General features: G+C 39.3%; 1 protein-coding gene across 8 annotated transcripts in view; it reads left to right on the top strand.

Annotated features, from left to right (window-relative positions):
• The first annotated feature begins 502 nt into the window (after positions 1–502).
• The window catches only part of PLEKHA1 (pleckstrin homology domain containing A1), a 55,378-nt gene continuing 37,727 nt past the window's right edge, over positions 503–18,153 (top strand). For 5 of the 8 annotated variants that reach the window (XM_021703766.1, XM_021703769.1, XM_021703764.1 and 2 more), the window contains exons 1-2: positions 503–699; positions 16,827–16,987. In XM_021703766.1, coding sequence (XP_021559441.1) covers positions 16,847–16,987 — 141 coding nt within the window. In that variant the 5' untranslated portion in view covers positions 503–699; positions 16,827–16,846. Of the gene's footprint in view, positions 700–16,826; positions 16,988–18,153 lie in introns of those variants that run through there. The other 3 variants (XM_021703765.1, XM_021703771.1, XM_044916177.1) reach the window with 2 other exon arrangements.

An 18,153-nucleotide genomic window follows, 5' to 3' on the forward strand; every position in this document is an offset into this window, starting at 1 on the left:
GGAGAAACGGTTATGAGCCAAGAGTTGGTGCGCACAGCTGTAAAGCGTTTTCCTTCAGGTCACACAGCAGCCTGTGAATTTATGCTTCCTGGGCCGATTATAGAACAGCTTGCAAACATATTATGCGCAAGCGAACGAAGCCTATTTTTAAAGATCCCTGGGCCGCGAAGCTCTAGGCGAAGACATCAGAGAACCCCGAGTTTCCGCCCCCCAACTCCGAGCCAAGCCCCTCGGTCCTCAAAGACTACCAATCCCAGGAGGCACCGCAACGCAGGGGCCCAGAGGTCCACGCGCAGCCCGCCCCGACGCGCCGGGGCCACCTCCTCTGGAACCAGGAAGACGCCCGATGCCCGGCCCGCCACGGCCCCGGGGCCCGCGCGGAGCCTGCCGGGACTTGTAGTCTCCGCGGGCTGGGAGTGCCCCTCCGGAATCTCGGCCGCAGTCTGGGGGCTGAGCCGGCGCGGGCACGCGTGCGCAGTGTGTGGACGGGCCGTCGTGGGCGCCGCTCCGGCAGTTCGGTGCCTGTGGGAGCCGGGGCCGCGGCTGTGCGGGTGCTGCGGGCCGAGGGCCGACGTGAAGTTGGGCGTGAGGAGCGTGGTCGCACCGGGGCGGGGTGGGCGGGGCCGCGCTCCGGGAGCGCCGCGCCGGCTGAAGCTAACGGAGGCGGCCGCGCGTCCGCCGAGGGGCCGGTGGGCGCTGGTGAGTGAGGGGCGGCGGGCCGCGGGCGGCGCAGGGTCCCGGGCTGCCCCGCGGCTCCTCTCCCCGAGTGTCCGCCGCGCGCGGCTGCACCTGGGCGAGGCCGCGCCGCTGGCTCACCTGCGCGCGGGCTCCGGGGCGGCGGGAGGGGGCGGCGTCCTCTTCCCGCGACTCCTTTATTGTTTTCCTGACCTCAGCCCTCGGCGGCGTCCGGCGGGGGAGGGCAGGGAGGCCGGCGGCGGTCGCGGTCGCCGACGAGTTGGCCGGGGGCTCTGCTGGAAAGGACGGTCGCGCGCTGCTCCCGGGCGCCGTGCGCCGGCCAGCTGTCCGGGGATTCCCGGCGGGCGACGCCTGTCGGAGTGGCTAGACTCCAGGGCTGTGCCCCCGGGGGCTCAACTGCCTTGGGCATCGTTTTCTAATGTCTTCATGCGCTTTCACTTTAGGACTCGCCGAGTCAGCAGTCGACTCCGCCCTGTGCCATAGAATCATGCTTTACCTTCGCACCTTAATGGTGCAGATGACCAGAGCGAGAGTTGAAAGTGACTTGCCCAAGGTCACGCAGGTAGGACCAGGGAGGCGACCAGAAAGAACCCTGGTCTTTTAGCCTCGAGGCCAGCTGCCGGCCGCAGCGCCTTGGGGAGGTCCTGAGTGGTTTGTGGTTTATTTCAGATGCTTTCTATTGACCCTCCTGGATAGATCATCAGAGGGGAAAGTGTTGTCAGAGTGAAAACGGTCTTGTTATTTATAGCGTTTATTGCCTTTGTTGAATTCTAGTTATGCTGAGTCCCAAAGCCGAGCATCTGCCCTCCGCCAGGCACTCGATTGTTCAGTTTGGGGGCAGATCCAAGAGGAGGTTTAAGGAAGAAATATGCACGCAGTTTGTGCCATTTTCCTCTCCCTTTTCACCTTCTAGTGCTAAAATACTTGCTTTCTTATTTTACGATTGTTGTCTGTTTCAGCAGGACTTTCTTCGCTTTAATGAAGTCATTGCCTTTGTGAATTAGTTTTCTAACTAGAAAGTCTTATTTCCTGTGTGTTTAATGACTGGAACAAGTAGCGCACTATGAGGTTTATAACTATTGTCTTTTATCTTAGAAATACTGATCAGTCTGCTTTATTACCCGCCCCCCCCCCCCCCCAAGGACTCCGCTTACATACTTTCTGTGCGAGTTTAATGCCATTGAAACACTTGACAGCGAAATTTGGCTAAGCTTTCTATGAATCGGAGAACTTGCAGAAAATCATTTTGTAAAGCTCCATTTTTCTTCACAATGTGAAGGACTTGAAGAACTGTTATTTCAGAAATAGTAAGATTCATTCTGACTAAAATGTCTGTTACTTTTCATATTCCTAATTTTCATATTAATAAACTTGTGGCAAAAAATAGTTCCCCAAATAGAGTTTGTTTAAATAGTCCTCATCTTGACCAAATCTTCCCAAGGAAAATTACATTTTAGAATATTTATATATTTAAACAAGAATGTCTGAGCTTAGCAGGATTTGAGTTAATGGTTAATTTATTTTATAGTGCTATAAAACCTACGGAATATCCATTGATGGGTTTCTCTTGAGGAGAGAGCCGTATCAAGGGATATAGCTTGAATTTGCTTTTTGTGGTAAGTAGTGGGTAACTTTTGTGACTTAAGAAGTGATTTATATGTATTGAAACTGCTTCATATGGCAATTTATCTTGCTAATTAGTAGTTTTATGGTTGCTTTGGGGAGGAGGGAAGTAGCAAGTTTGTATCTTTTTATTCTCCAATTTTAGCAATGTAGCAAAATAGGAAAGAGAGGTGGTGTGTCAATTTGAGTTTGTCATAGACCAGGAGAGACAGTAAAACAGGATAAGTATACAATTGTTAGGAAACTGCTATGAGTTCATAAGCCGGAAGGACCTTTTTAGAAATGTTTAAGGACATTAAGAATAGCATTGGGATTTTTCTTTAAAAAGCCGCTGTGGGCAGTCCTCCGTATTTGTTGTTAACGTATAGGATGTGACAATATTGAAGACTCCTGGGAAAATATTTAGGAAAGATGGAAACATTTTATATTTTTGTAGAGGCTTTTCCTCTAGAAATGTCTAATGCAGTTTAAAAAGAAAACAAAACAAAAAAAGACTTAAGCCTCAAAGTTCGTATAGTCCTACTGCGAAACTTACTGTTCTTTTGACTGTATGATAATTTGTAACCCTGAGTGAAATCTATGAAATAATTTATTAGCATAATTTAAGTTAGACTTTGATGTTGAAATATTGCTGGATGTTAAATTGTTCTTGTTTAAATCTGTCATTTAAGAATGGGAGAGATCGTTTTCTGAATACAATATAGTAATTATTCAGATGTGACAACAGTTAACACTCTGCTTTTATGAGATCGAAAACTTCAAGTACTATAGTAGTAGTAACTGCCTCAGCTTTGAGCTGAAGTAATATACAAATACTACTTCTCCACATGCCTGAGCATTTTACTTTTGTTAATATTAAATTTTGATTTTAAATTTCAAGATGATTCTCATATTTCTGATCTGCAATAATATAATAAAATGGTTTCGGTAGGAAATAAATATTAAAACTGAGTTTTTTTGTTTTGACCATTAGATACACAGCATTTAGAAAGGTATTAACATGGTATTGAAAAGAGTTCTTAGGGCAGAAATTTCTGGTGGTTTTAGATGTTTGTAATGCTTAATTATTTTTAGAAATATAAAAATAAAAATTCCTGTTGATATTTGTTATAGCAGTAGGACTCAGTTATGCTTAGTAACATTAAAGCATTGAACTCTGAGTAATATTTTTTCCTAGTAGCTGCTGTGTAATAAAGAATATGTGAGCTTGTAATTAATTCCTAGAAGATATTTAAGCAAACATATTTGCTGTTTATTTTGATAAGACTTTTGATTAGCTGAATTGCTTTGATTCAGGGAAATAGTGTTTTGGGATTTTTTTTTTTTTTTTTTAAGATTTTATTTGCGAGAGAGAGAGCACAAGCAGGGGAAGTGGCAGGCAGAGGGAGAAGGAGAAGCAGGCTTCCCGATGAGCAGGGAGCCCTATGCGGGGCTCAACCCCAGGACCACCTGAGCCAAAGGCAGACGCCTAACCGACTGAGCCACCCAGGCGCCCCGTGTTTTGGGGATTTTATATCAGAATTTAAATTGGAATGTCTTTTGACTGTAAAAGAACATCAGTATCATTTGGGTATTTTTTAGCATCTAAATAAGCCTTAGAGTCTTAAATATTTTTTCCTACATGGGAACCTTATTGTCAGTCTGATAGTTTTATTTTTCAAAAAGTTGTGGTTTTATGCTTTTACATAGTCTAGCCTCTTATAGCTTAACCACTGAACTCTGTATTCTGTGTTCAGTTTACCCTCTTTTGAAGAAAAGACAATCTCAGGCACTTAGAAGTAGAAGCAGTCTCAGAGGACTTCTAATGTAGCATCTTATCCAGTACAGTAAATCCCCTGTGGGAATTTTCATGTCTGGTGTTTCCTCTCATTACTAAGGGCAGTGATGCTGTTCCATATATCATCAGGTTGTTGAGTAGTCTGAGCTTGGGGAAAACAAACAGAAGACAGTTTTATTTTTCACCATTCACTGCTTTCAACTATGTTTTGTCTTCCTTTTTCCCCTCTCTCCCCACCTCATCACATCATGGACAAATGATAGCTTTTCCATCATTTATAGCTATTAAAAGCTCCAGTCTGTCTCTTTCAGTTTAAACCTTCAATCTCCTGTTCAATTTAAAGTTCTCCTCCCCTGCCCCAGTGTCAGGCCACTTATTACTTGAAATACTTGGAGTGGGGAGGAATTGTGGTATGCTCCCGGAATTCCTCTTTCCTCTTCTGGGATCTACTTGGTCAGGGACTTGTAAGAAGAAAAATGGAAAAAGACAAGTCTATCTTACTGGGTGCTGTTAAAGCCCTCTTTTGATTAGCAGTGGCAAATCATTGATGTCCACTGATAGGCGTCCACACTGGAATTTTTGGTGAGCTCTCAGAGACTTCTCACTGCACATCATGCCTGGATATGAAATTTGCTGTGGGCCTACACGGCCACCTCCTTGTCCCCGACCTGTCAGTCCCACCCCCTGGTTCCTGGGGGTGAGGTGCTTTGGGGGATCTTTTCTTTCTACAGCCAGATTTTCTGATAAGAGCAAGACAGCTCAAGTCTAGCTATCTCCTGCAGCTTTCATGTAACCCACTGGAAACTCACTTCCTTGTGATGCCAAGTGGTAGGCCAGCTGCATAAATCTGCCCCCTTTTTGTGCCCTTACATTTCTTACTAATTTTTTTTTGTCCCCCTGCTCAAGTAAGTACAGACCAGCCACTCAGTCTGTTTTATGAGTAGGCATTGAACTAAAGAATGGAATGCCGGTCTCTCCTTGTAGACACTTCTTCGTGAATGAAGGAAGGAGTACCTCCTTCCTTCCTGAGTGTTCTCCCTGAAGACTTGGAAGACTTTGAATTTTTCCCCTCTCTTCTGTCAAATGCTTATATCAAATGATGGTAAAGTGTTGATTAAGGTGCCAGAGCCCTGAGGGGTATGTGTGTGTGAGGGAAGGGGTGTCAGTGCTGGGCTTCCCAAATGTTTGATCCTTGAGGTCTGTAAATCCTCAGCTTTGTGTTTGTTAGCAAATTTGGGACAACAAGGCTAGTTGGTTAACACATAATAGTGAAGCCCTGTGGGCCTAATGACGTCTAACTGTGCAGAATTTAATTTTTCCTTTTTTTTGGTCTGTGATTTTTGTTTTGTTTTTGTTTTTTTGGCTTACTTCCTGGGTCCTCACTGATAAAGTATTAACTGTGACTGTGTTAATTGATGATTGTATGATCTAACTATACCTTAGACTGGAGGATACATTTGGGGGAAGGTTTTAATGATATAATTTTATCTATTCTTGCCTCATACTAGCTTTACTAAAAATACAAAAACAAATAGAAATATAGTGTTTGAACCTTTTTCCTTCCATTGGCTAAGCAAACCAGTCAGTTAAATCTGCTAAATGATTTATTTTATTTTATTTATTTTATTTTTTTAATTAATTATTTATTTATTTTTAAGATTTTATTTATTTGAGAGAGAGAGAATGAGAGACAGAGAGCATGAGAGGGAGGAGGGTCAGAGGGAGAAGTAGACTCCCTGCCGAGCAGGGAGCCCGATGCAGGACTCGATCCCGGGACTCCAGGATCATGACCTGAGCCGAAGGCAGTCACTTAACCAACTGAGCCACCCAGGCGCCCTATTTTATTTTTTTTAAAGATTTTATTTATTTATTTGACAGAGAGAGACATAGCGCGAGAGGGAACACAAGCAGGGGGAGTGGGAGAGGGAGAAGCAGGCTTCCCGCCGAGCAGGGAGCCCAATGTGGGGCTTGATCCCAGGACCCTGGGATCATGACCCGAGCTGAGGGCAGACGCTTAATGACTCAGCCACCCAGGCGCCCCCTAAATGATTTCTTGTCTAATGAGGAAAAAGCAGCTTTCTGTCTAGAAACTGAAATATTAATATTCATTGCAAAAACATGGATAGATCTAGAGGGTATAATGCTAAGTGAAATAAGTCAGTCTGGTAAAGACAAATACCGTATGATTTCACTCACATGGAATTGAAGATACAAAACAAATGAACGAAGAAAAAAGAGACCAAAAAAACCCCAGGCTCTTAACTACAGAGAACAAATTGGTGGTTGCTAGAGGGGAGGTGGATGAGGGATGGGTAAAGTAGGCGAAAGGCATCAAGAGTACATTTACTGCAATGAGCACTGAGTAATATATAGAGCTGTTGAATCACCATATTGTACACCTGTAACTAATATAACACTATGTTAATTATACTTAAATAAAACAATTGTGGAGGAAGAAAATATTTGTTGCAATTATTACGGGCTTCTTAATACTTCGTTCAACAAATAGTTACTGCGTGCCTTCCATGGATCAGGACTGTTTTAAGCATTGAAGAAACAATAGTAAATAAAAAAAAAAAAAAAATCACTGCTCTTGTGGAGCCGACATTCCAGTGTGGGGAAACAGGAGATAGGTAAATAAGTAAATGATATTGTTTGTTAGCAGCAAATGCTAAGGAGAATAAAGCAGAAAAGGGAGATAGGAAGTGGCAGTACAGTTCACATTTGCAATTTTAGATAGTGTCAAGTTGGGTGTCGCTCTTTCTCTGAGAAAGTGATATTTGAGTTCAAAGGCCCTGAGTGGGGAGCTTGTCTGACATAGTACAGAGTCCAGTGGCCAGATAAGTGACCAAGGGGGAACTGGGATAGGGTGTGGGGCGTGTAGGTGAGGCCTGTATGTCTTTGTAAAGGCTTTAGTTTTTACTTGAATGAGATGAGATCACATTGAAACAATGGTTCTTAACCTTGGCTGAACAGTGGAATTATCTGGGGAGATTTAAAAATGTACTAATGTCTAGATCCCATCTTCAGAGTTTCTTTCTTCTTTTTTTTTTTTAAGTTTTATTTATTTAAGTAATCTGTACATTTAGTGTAGGGCTCAAACTTACAACCCTCGAGATCAGCAGTCACATGTGTTTCTGACTGAGCCAGCCAGGCACCCCCCATCTCCAGAGTTTCTGATTTAATTGGTCTGGGGGGGTGTCCAACCTTGGCATCAGGATTTTTAACAACTGCTAGATAATTCTAATAAGTAGCCAAAGTTGAAGAGTTTTGAGCAGAGTGACATTACCTAGTATTGAAGAGCCTGGGCTCCAGAGCTAGACTTCTCTGGTTTGAATCTGAACTGTGCCACTTCCTGAACCTGTGACCTGGGACAAGTTATTTTTAAAATTCCCTGTGCTTTGTTTTTTCATCTGTAAATTTGTTACAAGGATTAAATGAACTTATATTTAAATATTTGGAACAGTGCTTGGCCAGTAGTGGTATGTGTTTATTAAATAAACACTTGGATATATGTCTTAATGGGATCACTCTGCTCTGTTGAGAATAAAGTGAAGGGGGCAAGAGCAGAAGCAAGGAAAGCTGAGAGGTGATGGTGGCTTGGACCAGAGTGGCTACAAATGCAAGTGATGAGAAGTAGTGGGATTCTGGATATATTTACAAGATAGAGTCAACAGGATTTGCTGAGAAAGAAGATTCATTCAATTCTGACTCTAAGATATTTTGCCTGACAGCTGGAAGAAGGGAGTGGCTATTTATTGAGGTGAGGAGGACTGAGAGAACAGGTTTCTAAGGGGAATATCTGATGCTGTTTGTTAAGTTTGAGATGTCTCTTAGGTAAGTAAGTAGATATGTAGACAGTTGTATACATGAGTCTGCAGTTCAGCTGGATGTCCAGAGCTGGAGATAGCTGTTGGAAACCATCTGTATGTAGACCTGTGTAAATAAGTGAGCTCACCAAGGAACTGCATATATACAGAAAAGAGGTCCATGGGCTACCTCCTGGGACATTCTAATAAAATTCAGAGGGCTGGGAGATGAAATGTTTCTTAGAGTTTCTCATGTGATCTAGAATGAAAAACAACTGTAATTCTTTCTTTTTCTTTCTTTTTTTTTTTTTTTTTTAGAAAAACAGCTTTATTAAGATATAATTTGCCAATTTAAGGTGTACAATTCAGTGGTTTTTAGTATATTCACAGAATTGTGCAACTGTTACCACACTCAATTTTAGAATATTTTTATTACCCTAAAATGAAACCTGTACCCTCCCATCCCGAGGCAACTCCTCATTCCCCTCATCCCTTCTATCCCTAGGCAAGTGCTAATCTACTTCTGTCTTTACGGGTTTGCCCATATGGAGTTCAAATCATTGGGATCATATAATATGTAATCTGTTTAGGAAGAAGTAGTATTCGTTACTACCTAGCATCTAGAGTCATTGGATAATTAAGCATTTGGTAAAGGTGGGGGCTATAAGATCTCTCATTGTAAAGATACATTTTCCTCTTTGTAATTAGTAAGAAAACTGTGGGGTAGATATTTTGAGACTGTGAATATTCTGTTCTCTAACCTGTTATATATTGGTTTTAGTGTTCATTGAAGATCCTTACTTAAATCAGTGATTATGTTGCAAAAGTGATGATTTTCTATTACTATCATATTTTCAGAGAATGAGTTCATAATATCTCTAATTCAGATGTATTATGTAGAGTTTTGCCTTTTTTATTTATACATCTTTTCTGTTACCATGAAAATCTTGGTTCCTAATAACAAATGAATGTTGTATTACTTTATATTTATGTTACATGACATCATATTTTATATTCTCTATTCTATTGTATATTCTATAAGTGTTACGGCAAGATAATCATAGCATTAATATGCTTACATTATCCTATAGTGCACATCAAATACTATCATATATATATAATATTTTCAGAATTATAATACCAAGTGAGATTACTGGGTTATGGGATAAATGTATATGTGATTTTGTTAAATAGTGCCGTAGTCACCTCAGTAGGGTTGCACCATTTTGCATTTTCATGAGCAGTGTAAAAGAGTCCCTGTTATCTAATAGCGTCACCAATATAGTGTATTGGCAAGCTTTTGACTTTTTGCCAGTGAGATAGGTGAGAAATGGTATCTCTCTGTAACACAGATTTGTTTCTATTGTGAAGGGTTGTGAACATCCACAAAAGTAGACAGAATTATATAACTATAGTACCCATCATGTAGCTCCAACAACTGTCAATCCAGGCCATGCCTTCTTCATTCCCTCCCCCTAGATTATGCAGGTGATATTTTATGTCTGTATCAGTAAATACCTCTAACTGATAAGGACTCATTTTCTTGATGACATAACCACAATAACATTATCACGCTGAAAATAAAGATCCATTTCCTTAATACCATTAGGCAGTATCCTAATATCTAGTTTTCTTAAATATGTCAGTGTTTTTTAAATTTATTTTAATTTATTTATTTTAAAGATTTTATTTGAGAGAGAGTCGAGAAAGCACAAGCAGGGATGGGGAGCAGCAGAGAGCAGCAGAGAGAGGGAGAGGGAGAAGCAGACTCCCCACAGAGCATGGAGCCCGATAAGGGGGGGGGGGGCTTGATCCCAGGACCCTGAGATCATGACCTGAGCCAAAGGCAGACGCTCAACTGACTGAGCCACCCAAGTGCCCCTGTCAGTGTTTTTTTAAAAACAGGATTTATATAAGGTCCACATGTTGTGATTGTGGTTTTTTTAAGTCTTTTATTATTTATTTTTTTAAAGATTTATTAGAGAGAGAGCGAGCGCACCTGGGAGCAGGGAAAGGGGCAGAGGGAGAGAATCTCAAGCACACTCCCCCCTGAGCCTGATATGGGGCTGGATCTCAGGACCCTGAGGTGACGACCTGAGCCAAAACCAAGAGTCGGTCACTCAACCGACTGAGCCATTCCAGGCGCCCCTTAGTTTTTTAATTTATAGGTTCTTCCTCCCGTTCTTTTCCCCCTGCTCCCTTGGAATTTATTTTTGAAGAAATTATGTTATTTGTCCTGAGAAATTTCTTATAGTTTGGATTTTGCTATTTGAATCCCTGTGGTGTGGTTTAACATGTTTTTCCCCTGTTTTCTATCAGTTGGTAGTTAGATCTAGAGGTTTGGTCAAATTCAAGCATTTTTTTTTTTCAGAAGTGTTTCATAAATGCTATCATGTTCTTAGGCACATGAAGTCTGGTTGTCTTCTTTATGGTGTCAGTGGCAATGCCTACTGTATCTCTTATTTTGAGATTTTTCTTATTATGAATGAAGTTGAGCATCTTTTTATATGTTTAAGGGCCATTTTTATATCATTTTCTGCAGAATATCTATTCATGCGTTTTCCCCATTTTTCTATTGAACTTTTGATATATTTCCCTTGACTTTTTTTGCAAGCTCTTTAAATGTTATCATGATATAAGTTGTAAATATTTTCTACTGGTTTTGACTTTGCTTATCAGGTTTTTGCCATGCAAAAGCTTTTTTTAAAAAGTTATGCATGGTCAATTTTATCAATGAATTTTTTATTGCTACTGGATATTTTTTATTAACTTTTTAGAACTTTAAGTTACATACAATAAACTGTATCCATTTGAAGTTTACAGTTTGATGAGTTTTGACTATACTGTGGCGTGTGGCTGTGCTTCCTTCACACAGTAGAATGGTATTTCATTGTATAGACCGATTACATTTTATTTATCTCTTCATGTGTTGATGGACATTGGGTTGTTTCTAGTTTGAGGCTATTAGAAGTAAAACTATAAAAATTTTGAATTAGTCTTTGCATAAATATATGTTTTCATTTCTCTTGCATTAATACCTAGGAATGGAATGGGTGGGTCAGAGATTAGGTGTATTATTTTGGTTTTATTGCCAGAACTTTTCCCAGAGTGGTTGTATCATTTTACGTTCCCATCAACAGTACAGAAATTCTGTATGTGCCACATCTTTGACAACATTCCATATTGTCATTTTGCTTAATTTTAGCTATCTGGTGAGTGTATGGTATCTTTTTAAATTCAAGATTATTGATTTATAATTTACAAACAGTAAATTTTACTCATTTTAGGGCACAGTTCTCTAAGTATTGACATGTGCATGTAATTGTGTAAGCTCCACCACAATCGAGATACACAACAGTTACACATCAAAAAATTTGACTTACATTCTTTTGTAGTCCTTTTCCTTATCTTAAGACCTAGCAATTCTTTTTTTTTTTTTTTAAGATTTATTTGAGAGAGAGAGAGAGTAGAGGGGAGGGGCAAAGGGAGAGAATTTCCAGCATACTCCCCACTGAGTGTGGAGGGAGCCCTGTGTGGGGCTCGATCTCACAACCCTGAGATCATGACCTGAGCCTAAACCAAGAGTTGGACATTTAACCGACTGAGCCACCCAGGTGCCCCTCAAGCCTTAGCAATTCTGGTGTTTTTTTTAATCACTGTAGTTTGTTTTGTTTTGTTTTTTAACTTGTATGCACTAAAGTTTATTCTGTGGTCTATAGGCCTGAGTTTTGATGAATTCATTATGTAGTGGTGTATCCCACCACAATTAAGATGCAAAACAGTTCATCACTACAAATATTACCCTTTGAAGCCAACCCCTGCCTTCACCTACTGATTTGTTCTCTGTCCCAATAGCCTTTTTGGTCTGGCTTTTTTCACTTAGCCAGATAGATTTGAGATTTATTCATGTTGTATGTATCAGTGGTTTGTTGCTTTATATTGCTAAGTAGTATTCCATTGTATTGATTATACCCCAGTTTATTCATTTATTGGTCGAAGGACATTTGGGTTGTTTCTGCTTTTTGCCGGTAAAATAATGTTGCTGTAGACACTTGTACAGATTTTTGTGCAAACACATCTTTCAGTTCACAGTAGGATTGCTGGGTCATTGTAATGGTATGTTTAACTTTATGAGAAACTGTGAAAACTGTTCTTCCAAGTTGCTGTACCATTTTGCATCTCACCAGCAATGTATGAGAGGGAGTTCACTTGTTTCACATTCTTTTTTTTAAAGATTTTATTTATTTATTTGAGAGAGAGAGAATGAGAGAGAACACATGAGAGGGGATAGGGTCAGAGGGCAAAGCAGACTCCCTGCTGAGCAGGGAGCCCGATGCGGGACTCGATCCAGGGACTCCAGGATCATGACCTGAGCCGAAGGCAGTCGCTTAACCAACTGAGCCACCCAGGCGCCCTTGTTTCACATTCTTGTCAGCATTTGATATTGTCAGGTTTTGTTGTTTTTTGGGTTGTTTTTGTTTTAGCCATTCTGTTAGATATGTTGTGGTATCTCATGGTTTTTATTTGCAATACTTTTCTGACTAATGATCATGAACGTCTTTTCATGTGTTCATTTACTATTTGTATCTTCATTGACTTGTCTCTTCAGATTTTTTGGCCATTTTCCTGTTTGTTTGCTTCTCTTATTATTGAACTGTAATAATTTCTTGCCTGTTCTTGGATATCAGTTATTTGATAGACCTATATGTACTGAATATTTTTCTCATTCTGTGGCTTGTCTTTTGATTTCTTAACCGTGTCTTTCAAAGAGCAGTTTTTAATTTTTTTAAGTCCAATATAACAACTACTATATGGCTCATGCTCTTTGTGTCTTAATTAAGAAATCTTTATGTACTCCTAAGGTCATGAGCACTTTCTCCTATTTTTTTTTTTTTAAGAAGCTTTATTGTTGTAGCTTTTATATTAGGTCTGTGATTAATTTTGTTACATTTTTTCCCACATGAATACCTAATTGTTCTAGCACCATTTGTTGAAAAGACTATCCTTTCCCTATGGAATTGCCTTGGCATCTTTGTTGAAAATCAACTGACAGTAAATATGTAAGAGTCTGTTTCTGGATGCTTCTCTGTTCCACTGATTTGTTATATCTTTTTTTTTTTTTTTAATCCTACACTGTATTGTTGTAGCTTTTTTGTAAGTCTTAAAATCAAATAGTGTAAGTCATCCTACTCTATTCTTTTGGGAAGTAGATTTGGCTTTTCTTTCTTCCTTTTTAAAAAATTTTATTTATTTATTTGACACAGAGAGAGAGAGCACAAGTAGGGGAAGCAGCAGCAGAGGGAGAGGGAGAAGCAGGCTCCCCGCTGAGCAGGGAGCCTGGTGCGGGGCTCGATCCCAGGACACTGGGATCATGACCTGGGCCTAAGGCAGCCACTTAACGACTGGGCTGCCTAGGCACCACATTGATTTGGCTTTTCTAGGTCATGTGCATTTCAGTATATATCATAAAATACATATCATATTCTCAATTTTTATAAAATATTCTGCCAGACTTTTTATTGGATTATTATATCAGTACTTCATTCTTTTCTGTATCTGCATAATATTCCATTGTGTTGGGTAGATCACATGTTTAACTGTTCACCTGTTGATGAACATATGGGTTGTTTCCACTTTTTGCTTATTGTGAATAGTGCTGCAATTAATATTTATGAGTACCTGTTTTCACTTCTTTTGGGTGTATATCTAGGAGTGGAAATGCTGAGTTGTATGGTAATTGTGTTCAACTTTAGAAGAACTACTAAACTGTTTTACACAGCTGTTGTACCGTTTTACAGTGGGGGGGGGTTCCAGTTTTCCACATCTTCGCTAACACTTGTTATTTTCCTTTCTTTTAATTATCACCATCCTAGTGGTTATAAAGTGGTATCTCACTGTGGTTTTGGTTTACATTTCCCTAATTACCAATGATACTGAGCATCTTTTTGGGTTCTGTTTGGCCATTTATGTATCTTCTTTGGGCAAAATGACTTTCAAGTCCTTGCCTATTTTTTATTTGGATTGTTTGTTATTGAATTGTAAGAGCTATTTATATATTCTGGATATTAGACCCTTGTCAGATATGTAATTTGTGAATATTTACTCCCATTCTGTAGGTTCTCTTTTCATTTTCTTGATGTTCTTTGATGCAAAAAAGCTTTTAGTTTTGGGGCATGTGGGTGGTGCAGTTGGTTAAGCATCTGACTGTTGGTTTCAGCTCATGTTGTGATCTTGGGGTCCTGAGATTGAGCCCAGCTTTGGGCTCCAGCTCAGTGCAGAGTCTGCCTAAGTTTCTCTCTCCCCTTTGTACTCTGCTTGTACACTCTCTGTCTCTTAAAAAAAAAAAAAAAAAAAAGCTTTTAGTTTTTATGAAGTCCAATTTAGCCTGTTTTTTCTTTTGTTGTTCATATTTTTATTGTCATATCTAATAATCCATTGCCAAATCCAAGGTCATGAATATCAGCCTCCATGTTTTCTTAAAGTATTATGGTTTTAGCTATCTTATATTCAGATTGTTAATCCATTTTGAGTCAATTTTCATATATAGTGTGAAGAGGGGTTCAGTTTCATTCTTTAGCATGTGTATATCCAGTTGTCCCAGCACCATATTTTGAAGAGGCCAAATCTTCCCCATTGCATGATGTTTGGTACCTTTGTTGAAAATCAGGTGGCCATAGATGTATGGGTTTGTCTGGGGTCTCAATATTATTCCTTTGGTGTGTGTCTATCCTCATGACACCAGTCAAGTGGATAGTTTTTACTGTGGATACAGGTATACCTGGAAGATATTGTGGGTTAGACTCCAGACTACCACAATAAAGCAAATATCACAATAAAGCAAGTCAAATGAATTTTTTGGTTTTTCAGTGCATATAAAAGTTAGGTTCACACTATACTGTAGTCTGTTAAGAGTGTAATAGTATTACATCTAAAGAAAACAATGTACATACCTTTTTTTAAAAAGATTTTATTTTATTTTATTTATTTATTTGACAGAGAGAGAGAGTGAGAGAGGGAACACAAGCAGGAGGAGTGGGAGAGGGAGGAGCAGGCTTCCTGCTGAGCAGGGAGCCAGATGTGGGGCTCAATCCCAGGACCCTGGGACCATGACCTGAGCCAAAGGCAGACGCTTAACGACTGAGCCACCCAGGCGCCCCCAATGTACATATCTTAATTTAAAAACCCTTTCTTGCTAAGAAAATGCTAACCATCATTTGAGCTTTTAGCGAGTCATAGTCACTGATCATAGATCACCATGACAAATATAATAATAATGAAAAGATTTGAAGTATTGTGAGACTTACCCCGATATGCCACACAGAGAACCAAGTGAACAGATGCTGTTGGAAAAATGGTGCCAGTAGACTTGGCTCCATGTAAGGTTTGCCACAAACCTTCAGTTTGTAAAAAACCACAGTATCTGTGAAGTGCAATAAAAGGAGATATGCCTATACGTTATTATGGTATATTAATTTTTCAAGTTTTGATTACACTTAAGAAATTTTTAAAATGTTGGGTAAGTTCATTAAAGAAATTATCTCCTCTAAGTGCCAGGTTTATAATAACACACATACATGACCTTAGTAGATAATTTTGTTTAAAAATTTTTGGTGTGTCTAATTTCTCTGGATGCATATAGAATAGTGATTTAAATATGCAGTGTATCAGAATGTGTTCTAATTGAATTTTCACTGTGGGTGAAACAACCTCGAGACTTTAAATGAAGAACTAGTTACATATATAAATTCAGCCTGCCAAAAGATGTTGGAATAGGAACAGTCTGCAGATTTGCATCCATCAGGAAGGAGTCACATATCTACAGTTTCTAGAGAAAAAAATGGCTGGGAACTGCTTTTTACTCAAGTCATGGTTTTTAACTTTAATCAGTACAACAAAAATTTTAGTACTTTAAGAATCAGAATATGATACGCTTTTGAAGTCTCTTTTAATCTATAACTTCTCCCTTCTCCTCTTTTTTCCCCCCATAATTATTTACTGAAGAAACTGGGCTGTTTGTCTTGCTGTTTCCCACAGTCTGGCTTTGGCTGATTGAACCCCCGTGGTGCAGTTTACTATGTTCCTCTGCGTTTTTTATTGCCTGTAAATTGGTGGTTTGACATAGGGAGATCTAGAGACTGGATCCGATTCAGATAAAAACTTTTTTGTTACATGCTCACTTCATAGGTGATGTTTGTGTCTTCATCAGGAGGCACATAATACCTGCTTATCTCTCTTTTTCATGATGTTAATTAATTTTACTTTGATTCATTTTAGTTTTAGCAATTCGAAGAGTTTTAGAGAGAGAGTGTGGTATAGATGTTAGGATATAAGCTCCAGAGCCCAAGAATCTGGGTTCATGTTTTGATTTATTTACTAGTTCTCTAATCTTAGAGAGTCACTTTCCCTTATGAGCCTTAAGTCTCTTATCTGTGAAATGGGAATGGTGATTCCTATTCATGGGGTCATTTTGAGGGTTCAGTGAGAAAATGCGTGGAAAAGAACCTTGCACAGAGCCTAGCATATAGTTAAGTGGCCAGTAAGTATTAGCTATTGTTGTTCTGCGAATTTAAAAATATTCTGGAATAATCTGAAAGGTAGATTATCTCAATTTATAAGTGAGGAAATTAAAGTTTGGATAGCTAATTTTTTGGCTCATCTGGGTGTGTTTAGGGAAAAAAGTAGGTCAGTTATTCAGCTGAGGTGAATGGCTCTCCTTTGGTCCAATCAATGTGTATAGTTGTATTTAGTAACCACTCATAATCTTAATTTCAAAAGGTTTTGCCCATGCTTTGTATGTATTCACATGTACATCACCACTTCATGTTGGGAAGTAGGCTCTTTGTTAAATAAATTGTATATGGCACATTTTATGTTTGAAGTCCACTGAGAAATACTTACTGTCAAATGTTTTTATTTTACAGTGTAATGTTCAGGCTCAGAAATGCCTTATGTGGATCGTCAGAATCGTATTTGTGGTTTTCTAGACATTGAGGAAAATGAAAACAGTGGGAAATTTCTTCGAAGGTACTTCATACTGGATACCAGAGAAGATAGTTTTGTATGGTACATGGATAATCCACAGGTTTGTAAAATCCAGCTGGTTAACCTTTTTTCAAAAGCACACAAGAATTTTAATTATTAAAATATTTAACATACTATATGCTATTAGGATTTGTTTTCCCAAAAAATGTATGTTTAGATTTAATTCTACTGGCTGCATTCTTCCTGTCTTGCATGCTCAACTCCTGCTGTCTTACTTGAATTTCAGAAGATGAAACTAAGCTTATTCAATAAAAATTTGTGCATGCATATATGTCCGTTCCCTCCCGCCCCGGGGTGGGGAGAGAAATGCGGTCTCTGGTAAAAAATTCTGAAATTGTTTAAATTTAAGGTAATGTCTCTAGGATAGAGCTTGCTGTCTTTTGGTAAAGAAACTACTGAGCTAGTTGCCACTCTTGCACACACGTGTAGTCCTTTCATCTTGTAGCAGCAGATTTGAGTGTCAGCTGTCATTCACAAATTGAAATGCACTTTGATTTTATTGTTGCCTTTCAAATCATTGGGGAAATGTCATAAATTAAAAATCAGAATCCCTGTTTTAGATCTGTGAAAAACCTTGGATTAGAGATCATCTGTCGAGTAGTTTTAAGTTTTCTCGCCCGGTGAATCTCTTCATTCAATTGGGATAGATGTTGCAAGGATGAGTCCCTAGCAGATGTCTAAGCTGATCCTGTCTAGTGGGTAAGGAACTTAGAATCAAGGGAGGAGTGGGGACTGGTGGGAGGTTTGTTCTGTTTCATGGAGAAGGAACTAGATCCCGACAACTAGTCTAGTATTCTTCACCACTCTCTACTTATTTCAGGTTAGACAAAATATTTATGTACTAATGCATTTATATTTGTTTATATGGAATTCAAGTTGTTAGGGACTTTAGTACAAATTCCACCTCCTCCTCAATGCAGGAAACCTGTCTGTCCCTGATCTTCACTTTAGCTGTTGTTTGAATTACACATTATGAAAAAGTACTTATGGTATTTGAGACACTTTAATTATTATTTGCTCTGTGAGCCAAAATCTATTTCCTTGTATCTGCTCCTCATTAATACTACCCTGTCCTCTGATTCTCCATAAAGTAAGTTTAGTCCTTTATCCTGACACAGCCTTTGAAATTTTGGAGGATAATTTGTATTTTAATTCAGTGTAGATTATTTGAGTGCTGACTTTGAGACTCTTTTCCCTAGGAACTGT

This window comes from Neomonachus schauinslandi, chromosome 6 (assembly GCF_002201575.2).
Source record: "Neomonachus schauinslandi chromosome 6, ASM220157v2, whole genome shotgun sequence".
NCBI classification, from domain to species: Eukaryota; Metazoa; Chordata; class Mammalia; order Carnivora; family Phocidae; genus Neomonachus; species Neomonachus schauinslandi.